General features: G+C 40.1%; 1 protein-coding gene across 2 annotated transcripts in view; it reads right to left on the reverse strand.

Annotated features, from left to right (window-relative positions):
- The window catches only part of wasf1 (WASP family member 1), a 79,796-nt gene that overhangs the window by 14,392 nt on the left and 38,048 nt on the right, over nt 1–27,356 (reverse strand). The window contains exons 4-6 of one of the 2 annotated variants that reach the window (XM_059355756.1): nt 19,859–20,012; nt 9,572–9,689; nt 1,576–1,659 (exon numbers count right to left, since the gene is read on the reverse strand). In XM_059355756.1, coding sequence (XP_059211739.1) covers nt 1,576–1,659; nt 9,572–9,689; nt 19,859–20,012 — 356 coding nt within the window. The remainder of the gene's footprint in view (nt 1–1,575; nt 1,660–9,571; nt 9,690–19,858; nt 20,013–27,356) is intronic. The other variant, XM_059355757.1, reaches the window with a different exon arrangement.

The raw sequence follows: 27,356 nt of genomic DNA on the forward strand, positions 1-27,356 counted from the left end.
TGTGTGTGTGTGTCTCTGGATGTCGTGTGAATGTTCAATGTAACAGACTCAGCAGAACTGCGTCTCTGTAACTGGGTAAATAACCCCCACAGGGAGGCCCACAGAGGCACACAGCAACTGGACCACCCTGCTGCTGACAATAACACAAACCCCTCGCACAATACACACAACTCTGCTGCAGCTGATGATCTATTGGCTTTAGATTGTACAGTAATTATCAGCGGCTACTGATTTTACTGATAAATGTGGTAAAATAATCATTGTACAATTAAAAAAAAATGCAAATGTTTATCTGCAGCTATTAGGACTTACTAATAATAATAATAACTGCAAGACATCCCTGCAAACACTTGTGTTAGTTTGATCACCAAACCAATACCAGAAGGCAAGCAAGTCATCTAAAGAGGAGTCCCATTCCAAAGAAATATGCAGTTAATTCAAATCCACGCAATCTCGCTGTTAGTGAAATATCCACCCCATGGCTGTGTCCCAAATTTCTTATTTTCATGCTTTCATTTCCTACTTCATAAATATTAACGTGTAAACTTATATGCAGACTGGTATTGTGGTTTAAAGCACTTAACCACCATTGACTTCATTGGAATTTTTTAGAGCGATTGTTTTATTTACGGTTTGGTGAGACCAGACTTTGCCTGACTCCCGGGTAATCCAAAACTGAGCAACGACAGGGATCGTGCGTGAAGTGGGACGAATGAAGCCTCGTTGCTGAAACGTGACTTCATACAATTTAAACGGCTGCATTCTATAAAGATTCACCTCTATACAGTTGTCAGTTTTGTGAAAGAGACTTTATTTGTACCAGGCTGTAGGCATGTTTATTTCTGCTGTATGAATAAATTAATAATCAATTAATTAAACAAACAAGAAACAGCAATGCAATTCATAGCAGCCAAGTTGTGCATTTAATATTGTTTTAAAATTTTAGTGATGGATAATGCATTGATTTGCAATTTTGTACTGGCCACAAATGTCTGGATGTATAGCACTCTTCTTCATTACAGAAATAAGGTGCAACTAAGAGGAACCTCAAAAGACATTTATTTACTCTGAGTGCCAACTGGTTTACCTTCAGTTGGACTCTCATGTACGGTAATGCCATGTTTTTGTCATGATGTAAACAGTCGCAAGTTGTCAGCAGAAATATCCTCTATCCCCTTTGATATAACCGATGCATGAGGCCAGCTATTATGTTTAAAACTCAGTAAGCTATTCTGTAATTAAGCACAAATGGATTAAAGATCTAGTCAGAAATCTAAGGGTAGGGTAAAAACTGCTAAATTGTGTGGGGTTAAATTTAGTCCAACTGTTTTCCCTTTTTTGGAAGATCGATGATACGTCTCGTAGTCTCCTATCCCTAGAGTAGAACTGGGATGCAGTCAGGGCAGGTTAATACTGGAGGCTTGTTAGTTGTTAGGGTGGAGGTGGGGAGCTCACTCGTCCACAGCAAACCAGAGTGAGTGAGTGAGTGAGTGAGTGAGGGAGGGCTGCAGGCTACCGCGTGAGGAGCAGATGTTCCGGCGGTGGTGAGGAGGGGGAGAAGGGAGAAGCTCTTACCTCTGGGGGAGTGAGGAAGGGAGGAGGGGTTTCAGAGAGGACTCTTATGAGGCCATTGGGACACACAAGATAAGGCATTTCCAGCTGCACAGAGTTAGACAGAGTTAGAGGAGGATTCAAAAAGAGATGTAAAAGTTGAGAGAGAACTGAGGAGGAGAGATCCTGTAGCAGTATTTCTACAACATTTTTTTTTTTTAACATGACAACTTAACACACAATATATCACACGCATGTTCAGCTGTCTTTATGTGGCTTAATTAAGCTGACATTATCGCACACTTTGAGTGTGAAAGTTGTTTTAATTAACGTGAAAATGTTATCCAAGTGCTGACTGGTACAAGCACACAGTCTTTTCCTAATCTTTCTTTAGATGCAGATTACTCTTCTAGTAGAAAAAGGGAGCAATACTGAAATGCATTGTTGGCAATGGCAAAATTGATCTAATGTCTCACTTCCATTAGCGGCTCTTATACCTGCAATGACGAGCTAAAAAAGAAAAAAAAAAATACATTTTTGGACAAACTTGCAACACGTTACAAAGACAATAAGGTGTGTTATTAACACACTGGCTGAAAAGTGCCTGTACTGAAGTGTGCACAGACAGCATCCTGTCTGACTTTCTTAACTCATAAGAAACCATCCGGCATGTTCCGCCATCTAAATTTGGTTTGACAGCGGTACAGTTTGGAGTCATGGCCTTCCCTTGGAGCAGAGCATCCAAGTGGCAGCAGTGACTGCAATGTCATGACAGAACATGCCCTCCCGTTAACTGTGCATTATTTAAACTTGGAGCTCTATTTAGCCAATCTACAGCGCACGGTCTAAAGTTAATGGTGCAAGTGTATTTAGGGTGTGTGAAGCTCCGCTTTTGCTCGTTAAACAGTGCATAATCTGGTCAGTTGGTCGATTGGTTGGTCAATATGCTCTTGTCCAACTAAATTCTCATTGGTCAATCACTGGTATTACTTTCATACGGCCAATGGATTTTTATCCAGCTGAAAATACTATGGTTTTTGCTTTCTTTTTTCTTTAGCTGAGAGACAAGTACCCTGTGAATAAAAATATGGGCACGTTAAAGTCCTTGTTGTGGCCTTTGCTCTGGGTGAAGGGAAGGCTGAAGTACGTCAAGAGGACGGACTTGCTGGCGATCTTTGTGGCTAGCTGTATTACTGCCTCCTCTTCTGTTGTCGTTGTTGTTGTTCAGCACTATGTGTATGGGTTATTCTCTATGGGGGTTTTATTGGTCAACGGAGCAAAAGCTTTCTGCTGCCTCAAGATAGCAATACCCCTGACCACACCTCATTATAAGGCTAACTTGCCCATGGGTGCAGATGGGTGTGATTATATTTGCTAATTAATGTGGCTGCTGGGTGTTAAAATGACTAGCCAAGACAGTTGTACTGTGCTGCTTTGCACCGGGCCCTTAGTGTGATCTGCATAGAACTATTGTCATTGTTCTGCAGCTGGCTGATCAATGTCGGAGAACGCACCAAAAGTTAGTTTAGTGAATACACGTCTTTGCTTTGTTGTAAATTGCTGCTTTAATTCAATGTTTACGTATAATCGGTATCATGTTAAGCATATTTCTTAACCCGCATGAGTAAAAAGGTGCCGCTAAAGCAAAAAAAGAAAAAGAAAATCAGAGTGATTAGAGAGCTTCTCTCTGGTCAGAAATGAAAGAAAATCACTCAGGCTGCCTGCTACATGCTGTAACTGTCATTGTGATTGTGGACTATAGACAGGCTGAAATAATTAACATGCATATTCTGTTGGAGGGAACATTGTGATATTTGTCAACTTGACTTTTTACTTTTAAGATGTGCTCAGTCCTCCGTACTTTACTAATGATAGTTAGTCTGAAAGGTCGATCGATTTCTATTCATTTGCACGTACTTAAGTGTCTGAGCAATAAAATGTCTGCACATTCAGCCTTTTATCTTCTCTTAATCTAAATATCCTTAAAGAATCCCCCACAAGTAAACTGTGGTGACGCACGAAAAGCCCAGTGTGTGTTGACAGTGAGAGCAGCCTTAGATGTGTGCAGCTGCTGTTGCCCGTAGCAGGGCACTGTTCATGGTGTCAGTCTCGGTCCATCTCTGCAACTCATTGCTCCGAGCTAACTGTCTCAAGTCTCTCGAATGGACCCGAGCAGTTGCTGTGGCAACAGCAGCAAGTGGAGGGGTAAAAGGAGTGTGTGATTTTTCTCGAGAGGGGTCAGGCAACCTAACTTTGGAAGTCAGTATCAAGAATGGGATGAACTGAAGCACGGATGTTTTTATGGTGTTTCATGATATTGATTCTGGTTCTAATACGTAAAGATCCCTGAAGCTTCACTTTTTGTGATGAACTGAAAAAGTTTTGAATTGACAAAGACCTTTTTTTAACTAAATGTCCGGTTCAATGTGTCGGATGTTTTCTAGTTAGTTACATTTCACAGGACGATGCATCTGTACACTTTAGGTAGTGTACCGTGGTAGTCTCATGGTCTTCAGAGTAGCTCTGGTGTGTGATGAAATTCAGAAACACTGTACATTTTAAAGTATTTATATTTGCTGGATATAAAGGAAATTGCTGATGCTCTTGATGGTGCATTGTCAAATAACAACCCCCCAATTATGAAATCACACAAGAATTGCAGGAAAAATCGATCTTGCCAGGCTTCAAGTAATGCAGTTGTGTCTGAAAGGATCAATCAGCATCCTATAAGGAGCTACTGGCAGCTAGAAGTGTGGTTTTGGTGTGTATGATGACAGAGAAAGGTGACTGTTTGTTCAGAACAACAATGTGGCTCCTAAAACGGTTAGGGTAGATGCTGTAATCGCATCAGTTCTATCAGGCGTGGAGAGTATTTCTTATTTGAATGAAGAGTAAAGAACGACTTTTTCTGTGGTAGACAGATGGTTCATCCAATCACCTGTACTTTTTGAAAGGGTCTGCCCTTTTCCAAACAGTTTCCAGTGATGGCTTCTCAGATCGTTCTGTGTAACAAACCATCTGTTAGAATCAAAGCACTTTTTTTTTCGATAAAATTCTTCTGAGCATCAGACAAAGTATAGCCTCCCCTTTTTATCATGTACCTAGATAGGGACTTTTCTGACACACCTGTCTCTTAAAAACTTTCATACAAGCCTGCAGAAGGAAATGTTGTATGCATCGAATGAGTATATATATAATGATTTTTTTTTTTTTAGTTTTTGTCATCTAATTAGGGGGATTGGGGCCAGCTAGGAGAAAAAAATAATGAGAGGAGTAATTGTTTTATTATGCAGTTCGAGAAAAAAAGTTGAAATGACGAGAATAAAGCCAACTTTTTGTGTTAAGGGGTAAAGACATTCACCGATTCGTTGCTCCCGTGTCAATAAGTCATCAGAGGAACATTGTTTTCTATCCGAACATTTATGCAGACTGCAATGAGCAATAACCACAATTTAAGGGTGTAGTCTAAAATTTTTGACATATAAAAGACCTATTGAGGAAAGTCTTGTTGTTTGATTGCAGTCTACTTATTGAAGTCAAAAAGTTGAGTTTATTCTCCACATTTCTATTGCGATTTTCTCATCATTTCAACTTTTTTCTCAAAGTGAATAATGAATTTTCCCCCGTCCTGTCCTTATTTTCTTCTCCTACCTGGCCTTAATCCTCTTCCATATCTAATAATGATGTAAACAGAAATTCTGGTTATATTATTGACTGGTTTCATAGCATACATCAGATATTGGCATTACAAATGTAATTCTTGTGGTCATTTGATTCTTTGACATTCTGTTATTTAACTGAGGTCAGTCACCTCTGACAATGTGGGAAAAACTTTATACACGTTCGACCGTCAATCAGCAATCATTTAAATCTGAGTAATTTAATCTAAGTCTGGTTTTAAAGAGGACTGGCAGCAGTATTTTATTTAACAAATCCAGAAAATATTTCCCAACTTCCCCCAAATTTTAATGTCAATATATTCCAATTATGATGATAAGGCGTTTCCAGCTGCTTGTGTCTGTGAGTGCTATAATGAGTCGGGAGTAGCAGAGGCAGAGCCAAAGGGGCTCCTCCACAGGGGATCCAGTGGCGAGAGACAAACCTCGATGTAGAGTGGACTCAAACACTGATCTCAAAGAGAAGCAGCAATGCTTTCTTTCTCTCTCTTCTCCCCTCAGTCCCTGGGACTTTCCTCCCACTCCCTCTGACTGGCTCAGCACATAGTCTGCTGCTAATCCACTGAGGGTGAGGCTAACACAGGAGCTAATGAGATTAGGACACTGTAGGCTTCTTTTCCCTTCTCTCTGCCCTGTGCTGCTTTCATTTATCACTAGCTGCTAATCTTTGTGTGCATGTGTGAAGTCTAGTTTGTGTGTGAATGTGGCTTTAGAGCCACTATTAGCGATGTGGTGCAGTAAGAAAACGGCTGGTGATTGAACAAGATGAAGTAGGTGATAAAGCATTTTAATCCTCATAATGGAGATCTAGTTTCTGTGATGTACGATATAAATCCACGAGGAGAAGGATGCTTGCAAACTGGACCTATTTTAGGAACACGAATCTCTCAAATAATTCAGAAGAAGAGGTTTTATACTGTACGTGTGTCTGTCATGAATGCCTCGTCGACACTTCGCTCACCGAGTCATTCGATCTGCTCCTTCAACACTCTTGGCTAGAATATTTGATTTGTTGTCTTTCCTCTGTGGTGGAAGAAGAAACTTTGACCTAAACCCGCGAACTGTGTCTCCCTGTACACCAGCTGAAATCAATTACTTCTGCCGCTCACTGGAAGGCATCCAAACCCCCTTTTTCCTGCTTCAGTGGATAAAAGAGGTGCTGCTGTATCTACAAAAAAAACTTTTAAAGACTCAGCTACACAAAGCTAGTTCCCTAAAGACAGGATCATGATCTCTATTTATAAAAAGGAGTCAGGAACTTGTTGTCTGGATCTCCTTTGATTATTTATGTCCTACATGAGCAATCCTTGAGGCTGTGTTTGTATTCCTTTCCTCCTTTTATTTTCATTTTTACTTTACTTTTAGTGTTGCCCGATGTCCTTTCTGCCGTAACTAATGCTTTAAAGTTGCAGAGAAAAAAGTAAGAAGAGCTGGAGAGAAAGAGTCAGACGCTTGGGAGGACAGAGAAAGTGAGGCAGAGCTGGAACAATGTCTGTCACGGAACAAAATGTGTTGGCAACCAATCTCAGATAGCGTCACACTGACTGACAGGAGGTTCAGCCCGTCAGGTCCTGGACACTGCAGCTGCACGGTGAATCACGGCCGATTTAGATCTCTTTAAGCATTTGTCTGTGCAATCCTATGCCTCTGTGTGTCTCATTATAAAAAAAATTTAGTAGTTTAGAAGCAGAGAATAATTTTTCTGCTGAGATATTAAGGTGGAGTACAGAAAGTAGGCATAATAAACCACCACACACAAATGATGAACAGTGTTACAGTGAGACGATGTGGCAGACCCATTCAATGAGCTAAGTGATGAGCTGTAAATCTATCAATGATTTACACACTAAATTTCACCCATGAGTGTGTGTGTGTGTAACTTTCATTTTCCATCCTTTTTCCAAACAGCTGATTCTGCATGCTTTCCATAAACACACACACATATCGTTTCCACACTGTATTTACCCTGATCCTCCTTCAGACCATTTATCCACCACGATGGTTACACAAACCAACAAATATGTGTGCGTAATTCCTCTAATCCATCCTGCTCCCCGTGTGAATGTCCTCTAGGCCGTTCCATGGGGTCTGTCTAACTGCCAGTGTGGCGAAGAGGGAAATGAACACGGCTTTACTAGCTGAGCCCACCCGGGGCTTTAATTAGAATGAAATAATCAGAATGAGCCTCGGCTATGAGCGGCCGTATCAACCTAACCCTCTGAAGTAAATAAAGTCTGTCGGCTGCTGCAAATGAGCTCACACTTTAAAAAACAATCCATGTATGTTTATTACGCTCTCATAAGGTAATGAATGTAAATCTAAAAAACAACAAATGCCATTAATTTTACATCCTCCTCCACTAATTCTCGGCAAAACTCGGCCTCTGTCCTCTCTGCGCCCATTCCCACAATCATTAAAAACCTCATAACCGACAAATTACATCCTCCTCTTTCACATGAACCCTCAGTGGAAAATCACTCTCCTTATTCCTCATTGACTATGACTGTAATAAGCATTGATTGACTGCAAGGGGGCAAAATGTGGAGCACGCCTTGCTTCCCACGCAGGGAAATGCAAGCTGGTGCTGATTAGAGCTCCTGATGCAGAGGGTGGGAAACCCCTCGGTTATGAGTAGGGGGGTTAAAGCTGTGCATTTGATGTGAGAGACGGGCTTTCTATAGATGTGCAAGAGGTCTTTTATAGTGGGAACTGCTTATAGTGATGACAGTCACGGTGATGATTTCTATGGATGTGAAGCTCCGGCCAGAATCATTCCAACAGAAATGCTATTCACATAATTTGCTTATAGTAATCAAGTAGTCCACTTACAGTGTTCATTTTCGTTTTTTCATACAACAAATAGGAAAATCTCCTCTTCTTTATCTTCTCTATTTCTTTAACTACCATGATACTCTGCTTTAAGGTGTATTTTCACAATCTGCTACCAGTTTATCATCAATAGCCTACAGATTATTTTATTTTTTAAAGTAGGAAAATGTCAGAACACCCACCTATAATTTTAACTATAGTAACTTATACTTTCATTAAAACTGGCCTTAGGAATTTCACAATTCCAGAAGTTTAAAAGTTGATCAAAATACCAGCAATGCCATACCATGATTCAAACAAAACAATAAATTCCATTTCATTCTTCCTGACTGCCAGGGACGGCATAAAATACCTGGATGATAATGTACATTAGATGTAATCCTTGTTCATCTCTGTCTCTGGCGGTCCTGAAGAATTCATAGAACCGTGGTTGCATCCATAAACTCCATTTTGCTGTCAGTTAATAGCCTTTTTTTCCACAAAGTTTAGAGCAGAAAGAATGCTGTAATGACAACTTAGCACTCTGTTAACTTGTTACATGGGCTACCATTATATTTAACTGCTTTATTAGTTGTTAAATGTAACTGTGGTGTTCTGTTGGGATTAAGGGGAAATTTGGTTCAGTCTCCTAAAATGATGTAGCGTACAAAGCTTGCGTCATCCTGTGCACAAGCGAAAAGTGGGTAGGTGAGCTTAAAATTTGCACCGTTATGTTTTCAGAATAAAAGCTTTGACTTGGTACCAAAGTATTGGTTCTCATGACATGGCCCACTGTACTGTATGATATATTTTTTTAAAATTATGAACAGTACAGTGGTTGAATTTGCTGTAAAAACAATAGTGTATCTTCAAACAGTCCAAAAATATTTTTCCGTCTATTTCACTAGTTTGTATTTATGTAGTTAATATACAAATTTAGCTAGTAATCTGCATTAGAAATAAAGAAAAAAAATCTGTCAATTATTCGTCTATGTTGATCAATTTCACATCAGCTGATATGATCATTATATTAAGAAGTTTCCACTGTGTTTCATTTGTATGTGTGTGTGTGTCTGTGTGTGTGTGTGTGTGTGTGTGTGTGTGTGTGTGGGTGTGTGTGTGTGTGTGTGTGTGAGGAAGCAGAAAGATTCCACACGGTGCGGGGGCAAGTGAACAGCAGATGCTCCCATTAATTAGATGTAATGATTACACAAGTAATAACTAAGAGGGTTGACTGGAGGAAGATTTGATTAATCTATGAGTGGTGGCTAATTAATGCCTGCGACTGTGAAGCCGGGCCCGTGAATCTATCAGCGAATCACCCTGTCCGTTTACTCAAGCAGGACCCATCGACCTGTACCTGTGGAGACTACAGGAAACCTCTTGTTCGCTCTCTAACCCGGTGTAGATGGACTCAAAAACACCTCCATGTATTGTAGCTATCGAATCAGCTCAGTCCTCAATTGTTGCATGAAGAGAAAGTGAAATGTGCTGTGTGCTGCCAGGACCCGGTGCTTGTGATAGTTGAGACATACCTTCTGTTTCCGCCTCTCCTTTCTCTTGTCCTCTGTGTCCTGCAGCATCTTCTCTCTCCACAGGTCAAAGAAGTAGGACGGGTTAGTGTAGAACTTAAGACCCTCCTTCCCATCGTCCCTGTAAAAAGGCATGAAAAAATCTTGTTACAATTTGGTTGGCATGCTGGAGATATCATTTTCGTTCTTTTAAGAAGTTAAATAGAGTAAAGATAACAATCATTAAGCGTTTTTACATCAGCGATTTCGGTAAAACTGAGTCTGGTTTGTTTTTCTGCTTGGTGAAGTTCATTTGGGCAGGTTTGAACTCAATAATTGTAAGCTGCAGACCTGTTATACACAGTTTAAATTCAGTTTTTTTTATTCACCTTTTATTCTGTTTTACTCCTAAAACACTGTGACTTTTTCATGTTATTTTTTCATTTGTGAAAGTGAAATAGAGCATATTTTTTGCACAAGTACTATTCTAAAACATCAATTGCAGTGTTGCAACTGACCATTAATGTCATTACTAATTCATTTTGCAACTTATGTTCTTAATGAATCAATTGATTGAACAAAAATTGGTGGAAAATGGTCGTTCAAATTTGCCAGAGTTTAAGGTGACTTGTTCAAACATCTTGTTCTGTTCAACCAATAGTCCAAAACCCCCAAATATTCTCTTTATAATATTGTAAGACTATCAAATTCTTGCATTTAAGAAGCTGGAATCAGAGAATATTTGGCTTTTTTGCTTGAAAATATATAATAATAGTTGCTGATTAGAGCCCAACAGATACATTGGTTGACTAGTATTATCGGCCGATTTTGGTGCATATGCTGTCCGATATATGATGTTATGGAAACTTTTTTAAGTAGTCAACAATTGACTGAACGGTAACGACATTTATTTAGCTATTTATTTAATTCCTATTTATTCTTTATTTTCTCAGTTATCATTTATAGAATTGGATGACAATGGAATCCACTATTTGTATAATGTAGAAGTATAACAGTGTTAAATATTATTTAATAAAGTTTTATGTTTGAGAATGTAGCCCTCTGGGTAAATTTGCAGACTGGTGAAAAATCGGTGTACAATCCATCCAAACAGGGTCTATATATTAATTCCAGCTCCAAAAATTACTATAACGGTTATCGATTTATTCTACCCCTCTAAAAGCAGTATCAGCATCTGTCTCAAAAATCCCATATCGATCAGGCTCTATTGCTGAATAATTTTCTGTTGATGGACCAAAGTTATAATAGTTTTGGATTTTTCATTAGTTTTAGTTTTAATTTCGTTTTCAAATTCAGTTAGTTTTAATGAGTTTTTAGAGTGAGTTTGCTAGTTTTAATTCATTTTTATTTTTGGGAAACTGCTTAGTTTTAGTTTAGTTTTTATTAATTTTAGTGTTAGTTTTAGTTTTTTTGTAATGGGATATTTGTTGGGTGTGAGATTCAATAAGGTCACAATAAATGTTGACTTTATTTCCTTTGTCTGATCCATCTCAGCCCCAATAAGTTTATTAAGTCATAAAACCAATAGATGAAATAGGTTTCATATCAACCAAAAGGTTTATGTATGAAAAAAGTTGACAAAGACGAAAACGAGGGACATTTTCACTGTAATTTTAGTTAGTTTTGTAACCACACAATACAGTTTCAGTTAGTTATCGTTTTTAACGAAAATGTTTTTTCAATTCTAGTTTTCGTTATTTCGGTACAAAAGCTCCGAAATGAATGAATTTTGGCTGCAATGTGGTCCTTTCTTTTGTATTATACTTCTTACTTATACTAGCTTTTCTTAACAGTAATGATCTCAACGATGCACTACACAGAGAAAAAATAGAGAAGACATCCTGTGCTTGGATAGCTATAACCTGAAATGGATACAAAGTTAGATTTTCCACCTTGTAATGGACGTCAATTAACAAAAGGCAGACAAGGGGAGTGGGGAACAAAATTATACCGCTTCAAAAAACGATCTTTTCCCCCTTAAAATGCAGAAGACAGTCACTACAAAATTTGGACAACCCTGAAAAATAGAGAGTGGGGCAGATGTTTGATAACAATAATTTGTCTTTTCCGGTGTCCTGTCCTTGCCTGTCTCTGGCTGCTTTCCTTCCAGAAATCATATCTGTTTATCATTTCCCATGAATAATAGCTTGTGTCCTGCGTTATCATTCATTCCCTCTCAACTCTGCTCCGCTCTCTGTCTTCTTCGCTCGCATTACAGAAACCTTTGTGCTTGGTGGTCACTGGGGAGAACAGGGCCGTGATGATAGGAACCGAGAGAGACTTCTGACAGACACAGGTAGTTATCACATCAAAAGGCCCCTCTTGACAAGGAAATTATCATACACAAACGCCCCCATATGCTGTCCGGAAATCTCATTACATATCAGTAACAACAATAAGACTTGCCCTTCTGATGTCTTCCTTCTTTACTTACAATTGATCAGTTTGCTAAATATGTGGAAAGTCTGCCAAAGACTGCACTGAATTAAAAAACAAACTTCAGTTCTTGTTTCTTGGATTGTAAACAGAGCTCTACACAATTTATTTATTGTATTTGGCAGCGGCAGAGTAAGTGTTTGACAAATCGTTCACATTTAGCCTTACAGACTGCTCAACAGTTCTTCAAACACTGGACAGTACCTCCAGAGAGTTTTTTCAGCACCTGGATCTATTATAGAGCATTTAAATTAGTTTTGTATCCTCCGGTCAATATGCAGGTGAAGTTCTGAGTTCCTCTAAAGGTTCTTGGTCCCCTGGGAAATTTCCTTTCCGAGGGAACACCACATAGAGCTCCAAAAGAGCAGCAAAGTGAAAGAACCTATTTCTATCACTCTGCAGTCTACATATGACCTAATTAGCATCAACACCTGCAAAGAGCAAGGTAGCAGTATTTATCTAAATCAATCAGTCAATTATATTTGTCACATGAAACTCCAGTGAAACCCAATCCTGTCAGCCCTTTCAACTTGTGCATTATTCATCAGAAAGCAGAATGTGACCTTCAGATCATCACAAAGAGTCGTCCAGTTGAAAGGAGGCTGCCCAGCTCTCTACCAACATCAGAAATAGAGCTGATTTTAATTCCTCCATGCCTCAGTAACCTAACTTTGCAAGGCAGCTGGATTCGCGTCATCCCGAGAATAGCATGATTACAAGATTGCAATCCATCTTGTCAGGTTTCAAGGAATGTGTACGTGTTAAAAAACAGCCAGTTGATCGAACAGTCAGTGTGCCGTGAGGAGGCTATGTTCAAACAATTGTATCGATGGTGATGCGGCTGTGATTAGCAGTGTTTCCATTAAAGTCGAGGCAAATTTTGAAACAAAATTTAGAAATTACGCAATAAAGAAAATGCAAACCAAGGGCGTTTCATCACCTGGTTTAGAGCGAATAAACAAAGCTGCATTAACGTACTTTGAGAGAAGAAGTAGAGATTGGGTGCTAAATTGAGAAAAAACTACAACAACAAAAAAGATTGCTAATTGGACAACTTTTGCCACCCACAAGAGAAAATTGAGTGAAGTCTTCAGTAATTGGATTCAGTTGGGCTTTGTTCTTTCATGTCAGCTTGGAAACAGCTGATCACTCATCACGATATATACCTTCAATTATGAACGATACAATGTCATTAATGCAAAGTGAAAATATCAGTACATATCGTTATTTTGAATGTATGCCTTTGTTTTGAAATTCACCCTTCAGGTTATTGGTGCCACACAGAGACTGACACAGAGATGGACTTTATTGTCTATGTGGTTGGGATCAGAGCTGCTGTCCGTCTTCTGCCTGGCGAGTTAATTTCCCTATCGACTCATAATCAAATATCATCTCTGTCCAATGTCAATCCCAAATACTATGACTAATATTTGTAGCATAGATGTAAGAGCATACATTTGCAAGAATTTGGCATAAATTTAGAGGAGCTGATTGAAAGGTAACTAGAAATTTCTGCAAAATATATTTACTTTATTTAAAAAGGAATACAAAAAGTATTGCAGAGGTCCAAACTTGAACCTTGCTGCCTTCACCCAGCAGAGTGTCGGCCACGCTTTGGGAGGCAATTATTTGATGATGGCACCGATAAGAGCAAGAATGCATGACATGAAAAGGAAAAGGCTTCAAAAGGCATGAGTGGAAAGTTTAATGATATGCAACACAACAAAGGGAAGAAAACAGAATTCAACAATGGGATAAGGCAAGAGAGGAGAGAGAGAGAGCTAGTGTAGTGTGTGAGCACTGCAGGTAGTATTTGAGTGTTTGTGTAAATCATTATGCATATTATTCCTTCTGTCTATATTTGAGGCGTGTGTGTGTATGTGTGTGTTTTTCTAGTGTGTATGAGAGTGAGAGCAAAGCAGCTGTGTTCAGGGAGGATCTGAGAGAAAACAGCCTGGGGAGATGTCCCAGGGAGACTTCTGGTGTGATGTGTGGAGAGGAGAGGAGAGGAGAGGAGAGGAGAGGAGAGGAGAGGAGAGGAGAGGAACAGAAGGGAAAAGAGGAGGGGAGAGGACAGGAGGAGAAATGAGGAGAGGGGAGGAAAGGAGACAAGCCTCCTTTTTCCGGCAGTATAAATCCCATTCATTTTTCCCACCAACAATAACAGGTGACTCACAGCTAAGAGCTCTCCTACAGCTCATTTGCATTTTAAACTTTATTTATCCAGGCATATTTTGCTGTGCTTGCATGCTCTTTTTCAACGGTGCCCCTTTTAATATTAACTAGAGTGTAAACAATAAGCTGATTAATACATTTCCACAAAAATAATCATCAACAGTTTCACTAACTGATTGATCGTTTAAATCCGACTTTTTGAAAAATCACTTGTCTTTGCTTCTGAAATGTAATAATTTCCCACTTTACTTGTCTTGTGTAATAATTCAGTGAATACGGACAAAAAAGAAATTAAAAAACAATACATCCTGAAGGCAACATCTTGGGCTCATGGGACCTGGTCAAGAAAATAACCATCAGGTTAACTAAAACAGTGAAAGACCCAGCTATTGTCAGCTCTGATATTAATACATAGACACATACGTTAGACCTCTTTGGCTTTAATGGACACACTAGTAGAGCCCCAGTCCTCTATAATAGATAATGCACTTTACTTCACTGTGTGCTCAGGCTATTCCTGTTATTCAAGAAGAGGTACGTGAGAGCAGTTCCAGCTGACCCGGGAGCTGACCTCAAGGCTCACAAAGTGCATGTTTTTATGTCTGGTTCAATTATCCCCATTAATCCCTGTCTGAATAGAAACTGGTGTGTAGCCTTCAGCCAGCAGCAAACAAGATATTTGAAGTAAGATTGGGAAATAATGTCAGCAAGGCAGACGCCCACACCTGCCTTTTGCTCGACCGTGTCAAGGCCCAGACGTTAAAAAACACACCCACGGCAGATTTAAATACCACAGCCCACACCTGTCTCCCTACAGTGCATGTGTCTGTCTATACACAGAGAAAATAAAAAAGGCTTGTGCTTGGCGGGTAACCTTCTCCAACTGGCTTGGTCAGGGTGACAGTAATACACAGAGATGGGTCATATAAAATGCCGGAGGAGAGAAAACAGAGTGAGAAAGGGGGGGGGAAGAAGTGAGAAAGCAGCGGGGTGAGAAGGCCGAGAAATATAGGGGAGGGAGTGCTGGCCAGCAGAGCTTTTTATGGATTATTCATCTTCAGATGACTCTGTATCCCTCTGCTCGCTCAGCTCAACACACAGGAGCCAAGAGAGACATCTGATGTAAAAGAGCCTGCCAATAATAATATACCTGCCAACCAAGGTGCACAAGCAGGAGTTTATATACAGTAGTGTTCCAAATAATAGCAGTCCAATGTGACTAACCAGATTAATCCAGGTTTTTAGTATATTTTTTTATTGCTACATGGCAAACAAGGTACCAGGAGGTGCAGTAGATTCTCAGAAAACCAACAAGACCCAGCATTCATGATATGCACGCTCTTAAGGCTGTGCAATTGGGCAATTAGTTGAAAGAGGTGTGTTCAAAAAGATAGCAGTGTGGCATTCAATCAGTGAGGTCATCAATTTTGTGACAAAACAGGTGTGAATCAGGTGGCTCCCATTTAAGGATAAGGCCAGCACTTGTTGAACATGCATTTCTCTTTGAAAGCCTGAGGAAAATGGGTCATTCACGACATTGTTCAGAAGAACAGCGTACTTTGATTAAAAAGTTGATTGGAGATGGGAAAACTTATAAAGAGGTGCAAACAATTATAGGCTGTTCAACCATCAAAATGGATGGAAGAATAAGCAGAATGGCAAAGGCTCAGCCAATGATCAGCTCCAGGATGATCAAAGACAGTCTGGAGTTACCTGTAAGTGCTGCGTCTGTGTGAAGCTAATCTATTTACAAGAATCCCCCGCAAAGTCCCTCTGTTAAGGTTACAATTTGCCAAAGAACACATCAACTGGCCTAAAGAGAAATGGAGGAACATTTTGTGGACTGATGAGAGTAAAATTGTTCTTTTTGGGTCCAAGGGCCGCAGACAGTTTGTGAGACGAGCCCCAAACTCTGAATTCAAGCCACAGTAGACAGTGAAGACAGTGAAGCATCATGATATGGGCATGTTTCTCCTACTATGGTGTTGGGCCTATTTATCACATACCAGGGATCATGGATCAGTTTGCATATGTCAGAATACTTGAAGAGGTCATGTTGCCTTATGCTGAAGAGGACATGCCCTTGAAATGGGTGTTTCAACAAGACAATGAGCCCAAACACACTAGTAAACAAGCAAAATCTTGGTTCCAAACCAACAACATTGATGTTATGGAGTGGCCAGCCCAATCCCCGGACCTTAATCCAATTGAGAACTTGTGGGGTGACATCAAAAATGCTGTTTTTGAAGCAAAACCAAGAAATGTAAATTAATTGTGTAATGTTGTTAAAGAATCTTGGAGTGGAATAACAGCTGAAAGGTGCCACAAGTTGGTTGACTCCATGCCACACAGATGTGAATTACTAAATAAGTTTAGTGATCACAGGATTGATAAATCCTAGAAACAAAAAAGTTTGTACAAAATAGTTTTGAGTTTGTAAAGTCAACGGCAGACACTGCTATTTTTTTTAACACACCCCCTTTCAACTAACTGCCTAATTGCACAGCCTTAAGAGCGTGCATGTCACGAATGCTGGCTCTTGTTGGTCTTCTGAGAATCTACTGCACCTACTGGTACCTTGTTTGCCATGTAGCAATAAAAAATATACTAAAAACCTGGATTAATCTGGTTAGTCACATTGGACTGCTATTATTTTGAACACTACTGTATATAAACTCCTGCTTGTGCACCTTGGTTGGCAGGTATATTATTATTGGCAGGCTCTTCTACATCAGATGTCTCTCTTGGCTCCTAACACTACTGTATATTTATGCAAAAATCTAACTTTGTATCCATTTCAGGTTATAGCTATCCAAGCACAGGATGTCTTTTCTATTGTTTCTCTGTGTGGTGCATCATTGAGATCATTACTGTTAAGAAAAGCTATTATAGTAGCGGGAAGAAGCATAATACAAAAGAAAGGACCACATTGCAGCCAAAATTCATTCATTTCGGAGCTTTTGTAATACCACAGTCGGGTGCAATCTGTATTTCTTTATGCCTATCCATGAAATGGGAATTAATTTTCTACCCACTCCACACAGAGCAGAGTGGAAACAGACAAATATATGAAAGGTTGATATAGTTAGTGCCATGCTGGGCTCAGAAAATGAGCTGCAATTAAACCTTCCAGTTGTAGGTAATGTCAGGTTTTTCTTAAAGAATGGAACAATGGCTCTCCTCAATCTTTTCTATTGTAGCATCATCGTTTCACTTGCAAAATGTGTTTTTTAATTGCACATTATCGCTGAAACTGATTTTAATGTTATGTTTCAGCAGTAAAATGTTTCAAAGTAACTAGACCTGTTATATATTTTGTTGAGTTGTGTACTCACATGATCATTGTGGTGTGATTTCTACTCGCACACACAACGTTATTTTCGACTTGTTTTGAGTCATCAACGAGCTCATCAAATCCTGTCGGACCCTTTTAGGCATCAGCGTAAAGGTTAATGTTCAATCTTATACACGGTCTATATATCGAGTAGTGCAGGTAACGTAACATGACGTCAACGTAACAGCGTAGCAGTGAGAGGCAGTGTTGCCAACTTTACGACTTTGTCGCTAGATTTAGAGACCTTTCAGAGCCCCCTAGCAACTATTTTTCAAAAAAGCGACTAGCAACAAATCGAGCGACTTTTTCTGGTATTACTGGAGAAAAAGTGAGACTCGTTCTTACTCCTCTTAACGAGCTGCGGGCGCCAGCAGCTCGTTAAGAGGAGTAAGAACGAGTCGAATTGGCACAGTCCTCCCCCAGCAGTCTCTCCCAGCTGCAGTCACAGAGCCGGAGGGAATGTTAACCCCTTAGTGTCCAGTCTGCAAATGGTGCATGCGCGAAATCGCCACTAGCTGGTTTACAGTCAGTGTCTCTTTTGGGTCACTTTAGCTGGTCCTGAAGCCGGATTAAGGAGGAGGGTTGAAATTGTGACAGAAGACAGTGCACTTGCAGTTCTAAACATATTTAGGGTTTTTTTCTCACTTTTTGTCTTCCCCACAACATTATTCCTTTCTCTTACAGCGTCCATTACAATTACAGGCACATGGTAAATTATGAAAATTAGGCGATGACATCATTTAGCAACTTCTAGCGACTTTTGGACAGCCAATAGCAGTTGGCAACACTGGTCATGGCCACGGACACAGCAGCACCGCTGCTGAAAAAAAGTCTAGGGGAAACACTGCTTACTAGGGGTGTGAGGATACTCTCAGCTCACGAGACGAGATGAGATGAGACACGATATTGGGTTCACGAGAACGAGACGGGATTTTAAGAAAACTACAATAACACAATATGTGACTGGACCAACAGACTTTATTTAACCGAGTTGCACATGCATTTTGAAATGTTTTATTATAACTCTTTATATGCATGATGTAGGCATGAGCCTTTAATAAACTTATTCTTCCACAAATTGAAACTAAAACTAAAATTTATAAAAGTTAAAATAAAGTCTCAGGCCACGCCCTCTCAAATATCCGCTCCCTCTGCGTGTCTCCATTACAAAAAGGCCCCCAGGCGGATTTACGAGACTCCGGAGGTGACGTATAGTTTTCCATCGTTGTGTAATCGCTTAGCTTACTGTGCACAACATCAGCAGCTGATCAAAACAAAGCAGCATGGCTAATAATTATTCACAGCATCTCCGCTGATCTTAAACATAGCGGTCTTTAATTAACCGGCATCGCTAACTGTGCACAGAGTATCCGGTGCTTGTTGTAAACAAACAGAGATCGCTAAGTGAACACCTCCTGCGGCAGCAGCACATACACACTGTACTGCTACAGAGCTAACTGTTAGCCTAACTGTTAGCCTACTAGCAATTTGCAGACTCCAGCTCTGCAGCTGGGAGAGACTGCTGCAGGAGGACTGTGCCGCTTTGATTCGTTCTTACTCTTCTTAAAGAGCCGCCGGCCCCTGCGATGTCATTCTGGCTACTTGCTGCTTCCTCACCTTCTCCTCCTCTCCTTTTCCTTTTACTGCCCCCACAGGTCACAAATAGAAGTTTGGATAGCTCACAAATCTTGCGAGACAGATTTTTAACGCAACGAGAAATATCGTCAAGTTTAATCTCGCAAGATCTCGTCACACCCCAACTGCTTATATTATCCCAAGTTCTCCCACAGTACTTTACACCCAGTAAAATCTGTGATTTGAATCGAGGTAACTTCCTGTTTCCTGTCAGCATTGTGGTTGTTTGCTAGAAGTTGTCATAAATTGACTTTGTATGCAGTTTTAAGCCGCACCTTAGGGTTTTTAGATCTTGGTTGTTTTTATCTTAATCTTTTTTGCCGGATGATGGATTTTTTGGATGCTCTGGATCTTAAGTTACCAGAGAAACAAGCTGAGCAAACATTTGTGGCAGCTGTCCACTGAACAGCATTGGAGAAACACTGATTTTTAACATGAAACTGCCTTATTCAGTGTTTTTGCAAGTTTTAATCACCAGGTCTGTTTGTCTTGGAGAGCAAAAGACCTCTGCAGATAATTTGGCTCCTGGTAAAAAACCTCCTTAAAGGTGAACACTGAGAGATTCCTGAACAGGAAACGCTTACAGGCTGCAGCCGGACCATATTTAAACATCATGTTTTGTTATTGTTTTGATTGGGAGACACCTAGCAACTTTTTTTTAAAGTCTGCGGAACACTTGGTTAAGTCGGTGAAACGGACTGGATTCAGACCTGTAGGGCGTGAGGATGTTGAGGGGCGGCGGCTGCTCGCACGTCTGGAAGGTCTCCTGCAGTGGGACGGGCAGCGACGTGCGGTCAAACAGCTGCTGGTCCTGAATGGTGGAACTCCTGAACGCTTTCCTCATGGTAATGTCCTGAAGAGACACTGTGAAGGAAAGAAAGCAAGGATAGGAGAGAGGGAGAGAATTATGGTTATTAACTCTTTAAGAAATGTGATACATCTATGATTGGCCAACTAACAGACTTTATGTCTCGGTCATGTCTCTGATGAAGACAATAAGTTCCATTTGGCTTCATCTGCTCATTATCACCATCATCAAAATGAATGTTGACATCAAACATTTACCATTATTGAGCATTAAACCTATAAGAAACCACTAATCATCCTCTGTAGATAACACTGTATTGTCCTTATTAGCTCATTTTAATTCCTCCCCAAAGTGAGCTCACGCATGAGAGCTAAACTAAGCTAAGCTAGGCTAAGGTCATCTGTCAGAGGCTGTGGGGATAATTGCCCTTCTTTCATACAGGGACAGCTGACATTTTCAGAGGGTGAAAGAATAACAGAGTAAAATCAATGCTGCACAGCTGAAGCTTTCAGAAAGAAAATAAAAATAAAAAACAGGTTGGAGAAATTGCTAAGGGGGAAGAGGAAACACAACCACACTTATGCTAACCCTCAATCTGTTCGGGCCAAGTCGAAAACAGCAAGTCTTGGAAAGAAATCCAGAGCGTTGCAACCAGATCTGAATTATACATGAGGGAATGACAAATGGATACACTTTGCTCCTGCCCAGAGGAAGACTGAAAAAGCCATGTGGCATAAAGAAAAAGCATTGTACTGTACCACACACACGATAAAATGACAACATAGATTCTGAGCTGTAACTCAGTATTGAAAGTAAATCGCTTAAGCCAAACAAATAGAAGAACTGAGTAATCAAGACCGCAGTTAAATGCTTGTCTTAATTAATTCAGACAAATAAAGCCATTTTACAGTACAAAAGCACAAACTACCCCAGTCTGAACTTGTCCACTGCAGCAGTGCAGCTGGGTAATGACTTCCACACACTCTCTCTTTAGTGAAGGGCCAGCCACCTGAGGCACTGAAGTATCATTATTAACAAACACTATCAGCGAGCCAAGGGTTGGTAAGTAACACTCCCGGAGAGAGAGGAGAAGCCAGAGAATGCAAGAGGGAGATAATAAAAAACGGCAGAGGCAGGGTGAGGGAGACGGGGGACAGGCAGAGACAGAGTTGAGAAGCACTAACAGTAAAACAAAGAGCGGGAGCTGACGAGTAGGACACATTCACAGCAAATACAGACGAGGAAGAGGAAGGGAAATGAAGAGTGGAGGGGGAGGCGATAAAACTAACACGGACACATGCAAATAGGGAGGAAGGAGTAGTGTAGAAGAGACAGCAAAACACATAAAAACACAACTTCAGTGAGAAAAACGGAGAGGCAGGAGCGCGGTGTCAGATAAGAGAAGTGCTGTAACCTGAGAAGAGCCAGAGGGTGGAATAAACTTCACAGACAACACGAGGGAGAAACTCTAGCAGACATTTAAACAGCAAACACACACAGACTGTATACAGTATGTTGTTCTACACTGAACACGAATATCTACAGGAGGAAAGTGGAGGTGGTCATTCTGTCTTATGTCCAATTGCTGCACGATTACAGCAGAAAATCATAATAAAATAATGAGTTAATTATATTTAACACGATTACTTACTGACTTTGGAAATGTCATGCATTTATTGAACTTTTAAGTGAAACTTTCTAACAGTGAATTTCAACTTTAATTAAATTCAACTGAAAAACAAATTTAAAAAAATAAATGTAAAAATATATATATATATATATACATTTAAATTAATTATATAAAAATATATTTTTTATTTTATAAATAATTGCACATCCACAATCTATTTAATATATAAAAATAATAACTAAAAATAAATTAAACCAAAAATAAATTTGCTCAACTATGTTGTACTGACTGCTCCTGCCTACTGAAAACTCCTAAACATATATTCATAATTTGGGTAATTATATTCAACATATTCCAGTCAGTAACTCAGAGAAAACCGACAAAAAAGGAAAGTAAAGGAAAGTGTACGCTTCATTTATTAAACAAGACAAAACAAGAGCATCATTGCGAATTTGAAAGCGGCACAATAATTATATGATCTTGAATATGTTATTTTCAAAGTGATGACTAATCAGATAAAATGTAATTAATTACCCTCCCCTATGTCCTCCCGCCTCATGGATTTAGGGAAAACTAGCAACACTCATCAGATAATGCAGAATTTCCACATCTTAACAATCTTATTAATTACAGGGACGATGCTCAAAATTACAAAAATAAGACCCAATAATTATAATTTTTTACTCATGCTTGTATCAGGGAGCGGAACTGCATATACTTCACTTCCTAGATCATCAACATAAGAGGTGACTAATGATAAGAAGGGAGAGAAATCAAAGCCCCAGCCACAGTGGCATGACAATTACACTGCCCACAGCGATCCCAGAGAAATGCCAAGGATAAGTGGGAGCAATGGTGAGATCTAAGAGGTTGAAGTAGATTTTTTTTCTCTAACTTGAAAAGATAAGAGAGGGTAAGGGATGAAGATGTGGGGAAGGAGATATGGACATTAAAGTGGTGCTTTAGTTGTCCCTGTAGGGCATTTCAATTTCTGCCTTTCCTCCTCGACACAGGAAGGTCAGAGTGAAGGTCAGGAAAGTGCACCAACACTTTCACTCTCGCTGCTTACACATTTTCAGAATAGATTGACAGAGTGGACTTTTATTGACGCATAACATGTTGCCTGAGCCAGAAGTAGCCACTGCCCAACCGGTGAGTGTCAATTGGGTGTTGCTGAGTGCTGAATGTTAAGCAAGACGCCGCATCCTGCTGCCCTGATGCATTTAGCGAGAGGGGAGCGCTGTCAGATGGTGTGACAAGTATGTGCAAAAGCAACAAACAAGAGGGAGGCAGTGCAGAAGTGTGTGTCAGAATGAATCTGATGCAGACTGAGGTGGCTGTAAACCTCTGCCAAGCAACACTGAGCACCGAGAGAAGGCACACTGCACTAATCAATGTGGGCAGCAACACAGAAGGCACACACGCATGCACGCAGTCAGGATCAGTCACGCACACGCAGATGGATATCTTTGCATGATGTTCTACATCCTAATTACAAAATGTCACTTATTCAAGCTGAACTACCAATTACACCCATTTAGTGAAGACATTGAGCTAATGAGAAAAATGTGAGTGTAAGCATTTGTGAGAGAATGAGTGAGTTTAGTGAGAGGTTTTAAGTATGTGTGTGTGTGTGTGTGTGTGTCGGGTCGAGCAGCACCAGGTGCAGTAGCAGCCTCTGATCTCAGCCTGTGAAGCGCCTTATCAGTGAGCCAGTGGTGGATAGTTTATCTTACTCTCTCTCGCTCATATCTTTCTCTTAGGCAGATAACATCTAACTGAGAAACCCTCAACCACAGAGAGGTGAGGAAGTTCTTGTCTCTCTCTCTCACACACACACACACACACACACACACACACACACACTTCCTTCAGCTTCCCACAAAGTTTCAGAGAAATTATGTTTTCCCTCTCCTCGTCCCCTCCCTCATAGAGATGCAGTCCTACACACAGCCACTGAAGATAAGAAAAGGCATAGGCCAAGCTGTCTTTTAGCATGCAGGCACGGCTCTCTCTTCTGTTGTACTTCAATGCAAATGTTGCCCTATATTTCCCCCCCTGCACACCTCCTCCTGCAGCCCTGAATCACTCGCTCCTCTCTGACTGTCTGTTTTTTAACTCCGTCTGTTTCCATTCTCTCCTTCTTGCTCTTGTAAGCTTGTTTATTGTTTTCGCCTCTTTCTTTCATTATGTACTCTTCCTCACTCCTCCTCATCTGAATGTTCTCTCTCCTGCAATGACAACACAGCAGTGTTGTGCAAAGTGTCAGAATAAACAATGTAATCCTGTGTTGTGGGTAAGACTGAATGTTGCAAGGTAAGAAGGACTTACTGTGTACGAAGAAGTGGGCTAGGGCTCGGCGATATGGCCAGCTATAGACACATCATATCTCACCTGCTTTCTACATCTGGATGAACTCTCATAAGTGTAAATTATACTTTCTGCATAATTGCTGAGGTCTGCATGATGTACACAAAGAGACATATAACCGGAACCAACATCCAGTTTGTTTTCTGCTCTAATCCAACAAATCATGTAAATGAAAATCCAGGTACCTCAGCACAAAAGTGGCATCAAAGTACTGCTTGCTGATTTGCAGCCCTGCTCAGAGATATTGAAGAGATAATTTCTGCAACATAATTGGATCTAGATAATTTACTGTACTGTAGTGGTAAAGTGGTATAAAAATGACATATACTGCAATATTTTTTAATGTGCGTTTTTATCTTTGGAATATTTTATTGTTTTTAATCAAATAAGGCCAAGAGCCTAATCACTGTGGAGAACGAGGAGTCAGCAGTGATGGAATGTCACTAAGTACATTTACTCAACTTCTGTACTTAAGTAAAAAATTGAGGTACTATACTTGAGTATTTCCATTTTATGTAACTTTATACTTCTACTTCACTACATTTTGAGGCAAATATTGCACTTTTTACTCCACTACATTTAGCTGCCAGCTTAAGTTACTTTACAGGTTGAGATTAAACATGAAAAACATGATTATTTTAAGAAATTAGATTCAATTAACCCTCACAACAGTATAATAAGTAGTTGAAATAAGCCCTACCTTGAGAAATGTAAAATGCTGCTTACATAAATGCATCAATAATTTAATTCTGCATAATGAGCACCTTCACTTTTGATACTTTAAGTACATTTTGATGCTGATACTTTTGCACTTTTACTTAAGTTAGTTATGAATCCAGGACTTTTACTTGTAGTGGAGGAATTTCACAGTGTGGTATTAGTACTTTTTACTTTAGTAGGGGATCTGAATACTTTTTCTGCTGATGAAAGCTAAAAGAAGCAAATATTATCCCCGCAACATATAGAGTCACTCTAAAACACTGTGAATGGTTCACATGTCAACCAGCAACATTGAACACAACAGCTGTTTGCCCGAGTCAGGAGTGAGTGCCAACATTTTTGGCTCTTCTGTTTCCTCTGCGCGCCGCGCACACTTCCACACTGACACGTCTACTTGCAGTTAAACACAATCTGCACATGTGAGTAAAAGAATGCACATTAAAACACTGAATCTCATCTGAAAATACTTTTCTGCCCGGAGTCTCTGGGATGTGTGCACATCTGTAAACCTGATCATTTGAAATTCTAAAATGCCTTTAAGCAAATGACTCATCTCACCACTGCAGACTGCAGTCTTTCCAGTCACAGAGGAAAACAACAAATAGGAGTTTCAGAGAAAAGGACAGACTTTCACCCTGGTTTTATAACGTACCTATTATATATGTACCGGTACTGCTTTGCTAAGTGTTTAAACAGTCATGCCAGTACAGTTTATTTGAAAAGACCTTAATAGGTAGAGACAAAAAGACAGCAACAGATGAAGGAAAGATAAGCAGAGGTATATAACAAGTGCCAGAGAAAATAAGAGTCAAGGAGGGTTAACAAGCAGTCGAAGAGAAAAACAGAGAAATGTAAATAATGAAAGATCAAGATGTCATGAGAGGCAGAAAGAGACGGAAATAAAATTGGCAACGGAGGTAGAAATCTCAGGGAAAAACAGTGATAGAAAAAGCAGAAGCAGAGGACACTATGGAGTACATAAAGAAACAGTTGGAGCCCAGAGGGACTCGCGGTGGCTTTGTGGCCCTCAATAATGGCCTGCAGCCAGTGAGGTGATATAACGGTGCCATTAAATAGGGGATACAGGCCATTAGTTTGGCTGGCTGGAGTGATAGGGGGAAGAGTGCCTGACAGCACACAAATAGCATCCACGATGCAAGATGGAGGCAGAGCAGAGATCAATCAGAGAGATGGGAGTGGGCTGCAGTGGACAACAAAGACGGAGAAGGTGTGGGGGGGCAGTTAGCGGTCAGGAGAGGAAGAGGAGGACGAGGAGTGGAGGCCTAAAGGGCAACGTGAGGCACGACACCCTTTAAAGGCTTGAAGGGGTGTGTGGGCGAGGTGAGTGCGTACATGTGTGTATCAGTTTGAACGTGCATAAATCCATGTGATGAAGCACTTCTGACCTCAAGCGCTGCAACGACAATGACACCGCATACATCACTCCGGCCATGTCTCCATCTCACATCTCCCCGACCTTCAGCTGGACATCTTTCATGCCGTTTCATACTCCGTCAGTATGCTTTGGACTGATAAAACATCATTCACCTCAGTGTGTCTGTCTGTGTCCTGTGTGAACCCTGCAAGTCTTCTACTGTGGCATGTGTCTGTGTGTATACGCAGCCAAACACAGCTAAGCTGCACAGGGTTTGATTCCAACATTATAACTGATCTTTATTCCCAATACTGAAGTCACAGTTGGCATTCATCACCTTGTCTCAACTGTGAAGGGAACTATTTGTCATAGCTAGGCACTGTAGAAACAGAAGTTATTATCAATTTTCTGATGTTCCTTGAACAAATCATGTGTAATGAACGCTTCCTTCAAGAAACTAAGCTTAATATATTGATGATTTATCAAAATCACTTTATTCTGAACCAAAAATATACCATTTGCTCTAACGGGATCCTGTAAAAAATGTATTATTATTTTGAGCTCCTCAGCACAACCAAGAAGGCAAGAATGACTCGCCTGAGACGAAAAAGTCCCATGACAAAAATACTGTGAAACTTCAACTGAGCTGCAGATCGTTTACACAGAGCAGAGAGGAGAGGACAAGAGGTTGTAAAAAACGAAACAGGTAAATCTGTATTATATGTGGTGCCCCATTTCCCCCCAATATTGGTAACACTTGTGGGCAATTGAAGAAATGTTGTACCCACAGTATCAATTTTATTCTCAATATTGTAAAAATGTTACTTGTTTTTCTCTTTTTTTAATGATTTATGGCACTATTACCGTGTTATACTGCAAAAAAATAAAAAAAAATTCTGGTCTCCTTTCTTCTAGCCATGATTGTGCTGTTTCCATTGAGGTCAGGGACTTTTATATTGCAGTGAAAAATGAGGCCACGGTGACTAGAATGTGACAGAAAGAACATCTAGAAACTGCATGGGCTTCGGAGGGTTACGTTTTTTATGTGTATTATTGGGAATGTTTTGGGGGTTTGGTTTTTGACACTACATTATATAATTCAGCAATTTTTGCAAACGATGCACTAGCAGTTCAAGTGGCAACTATCTGGATTTTACGGCCTCTGTACGGGGCCTCATGTTGCACCGAATGGCAATTGTTCAAACCCTCGTTAAAGTTGGCATCTACTCTCTATTTATATTGAGCTTGACTCATCTGTGCAGCTGTGTTTTTAGTCATAATTTACAGTAATCACTGCATGAATTA

This window comes from Centropristis striata, chromosome 18 (genome assembly GCF_030273125.1).
Source record: "Centropristis striata isolate RG_2023a ecotype Rhode Island chromosome 18, C.striata_1.0, whole genome shotgun sequence".
Taxonomy (NCBI): domain Eukaryota; kingdom Metazoa; phylum Chordata; class Actinopteri; order Perciformes; family Serranidae; genus Centropristis; species Centropristis striata.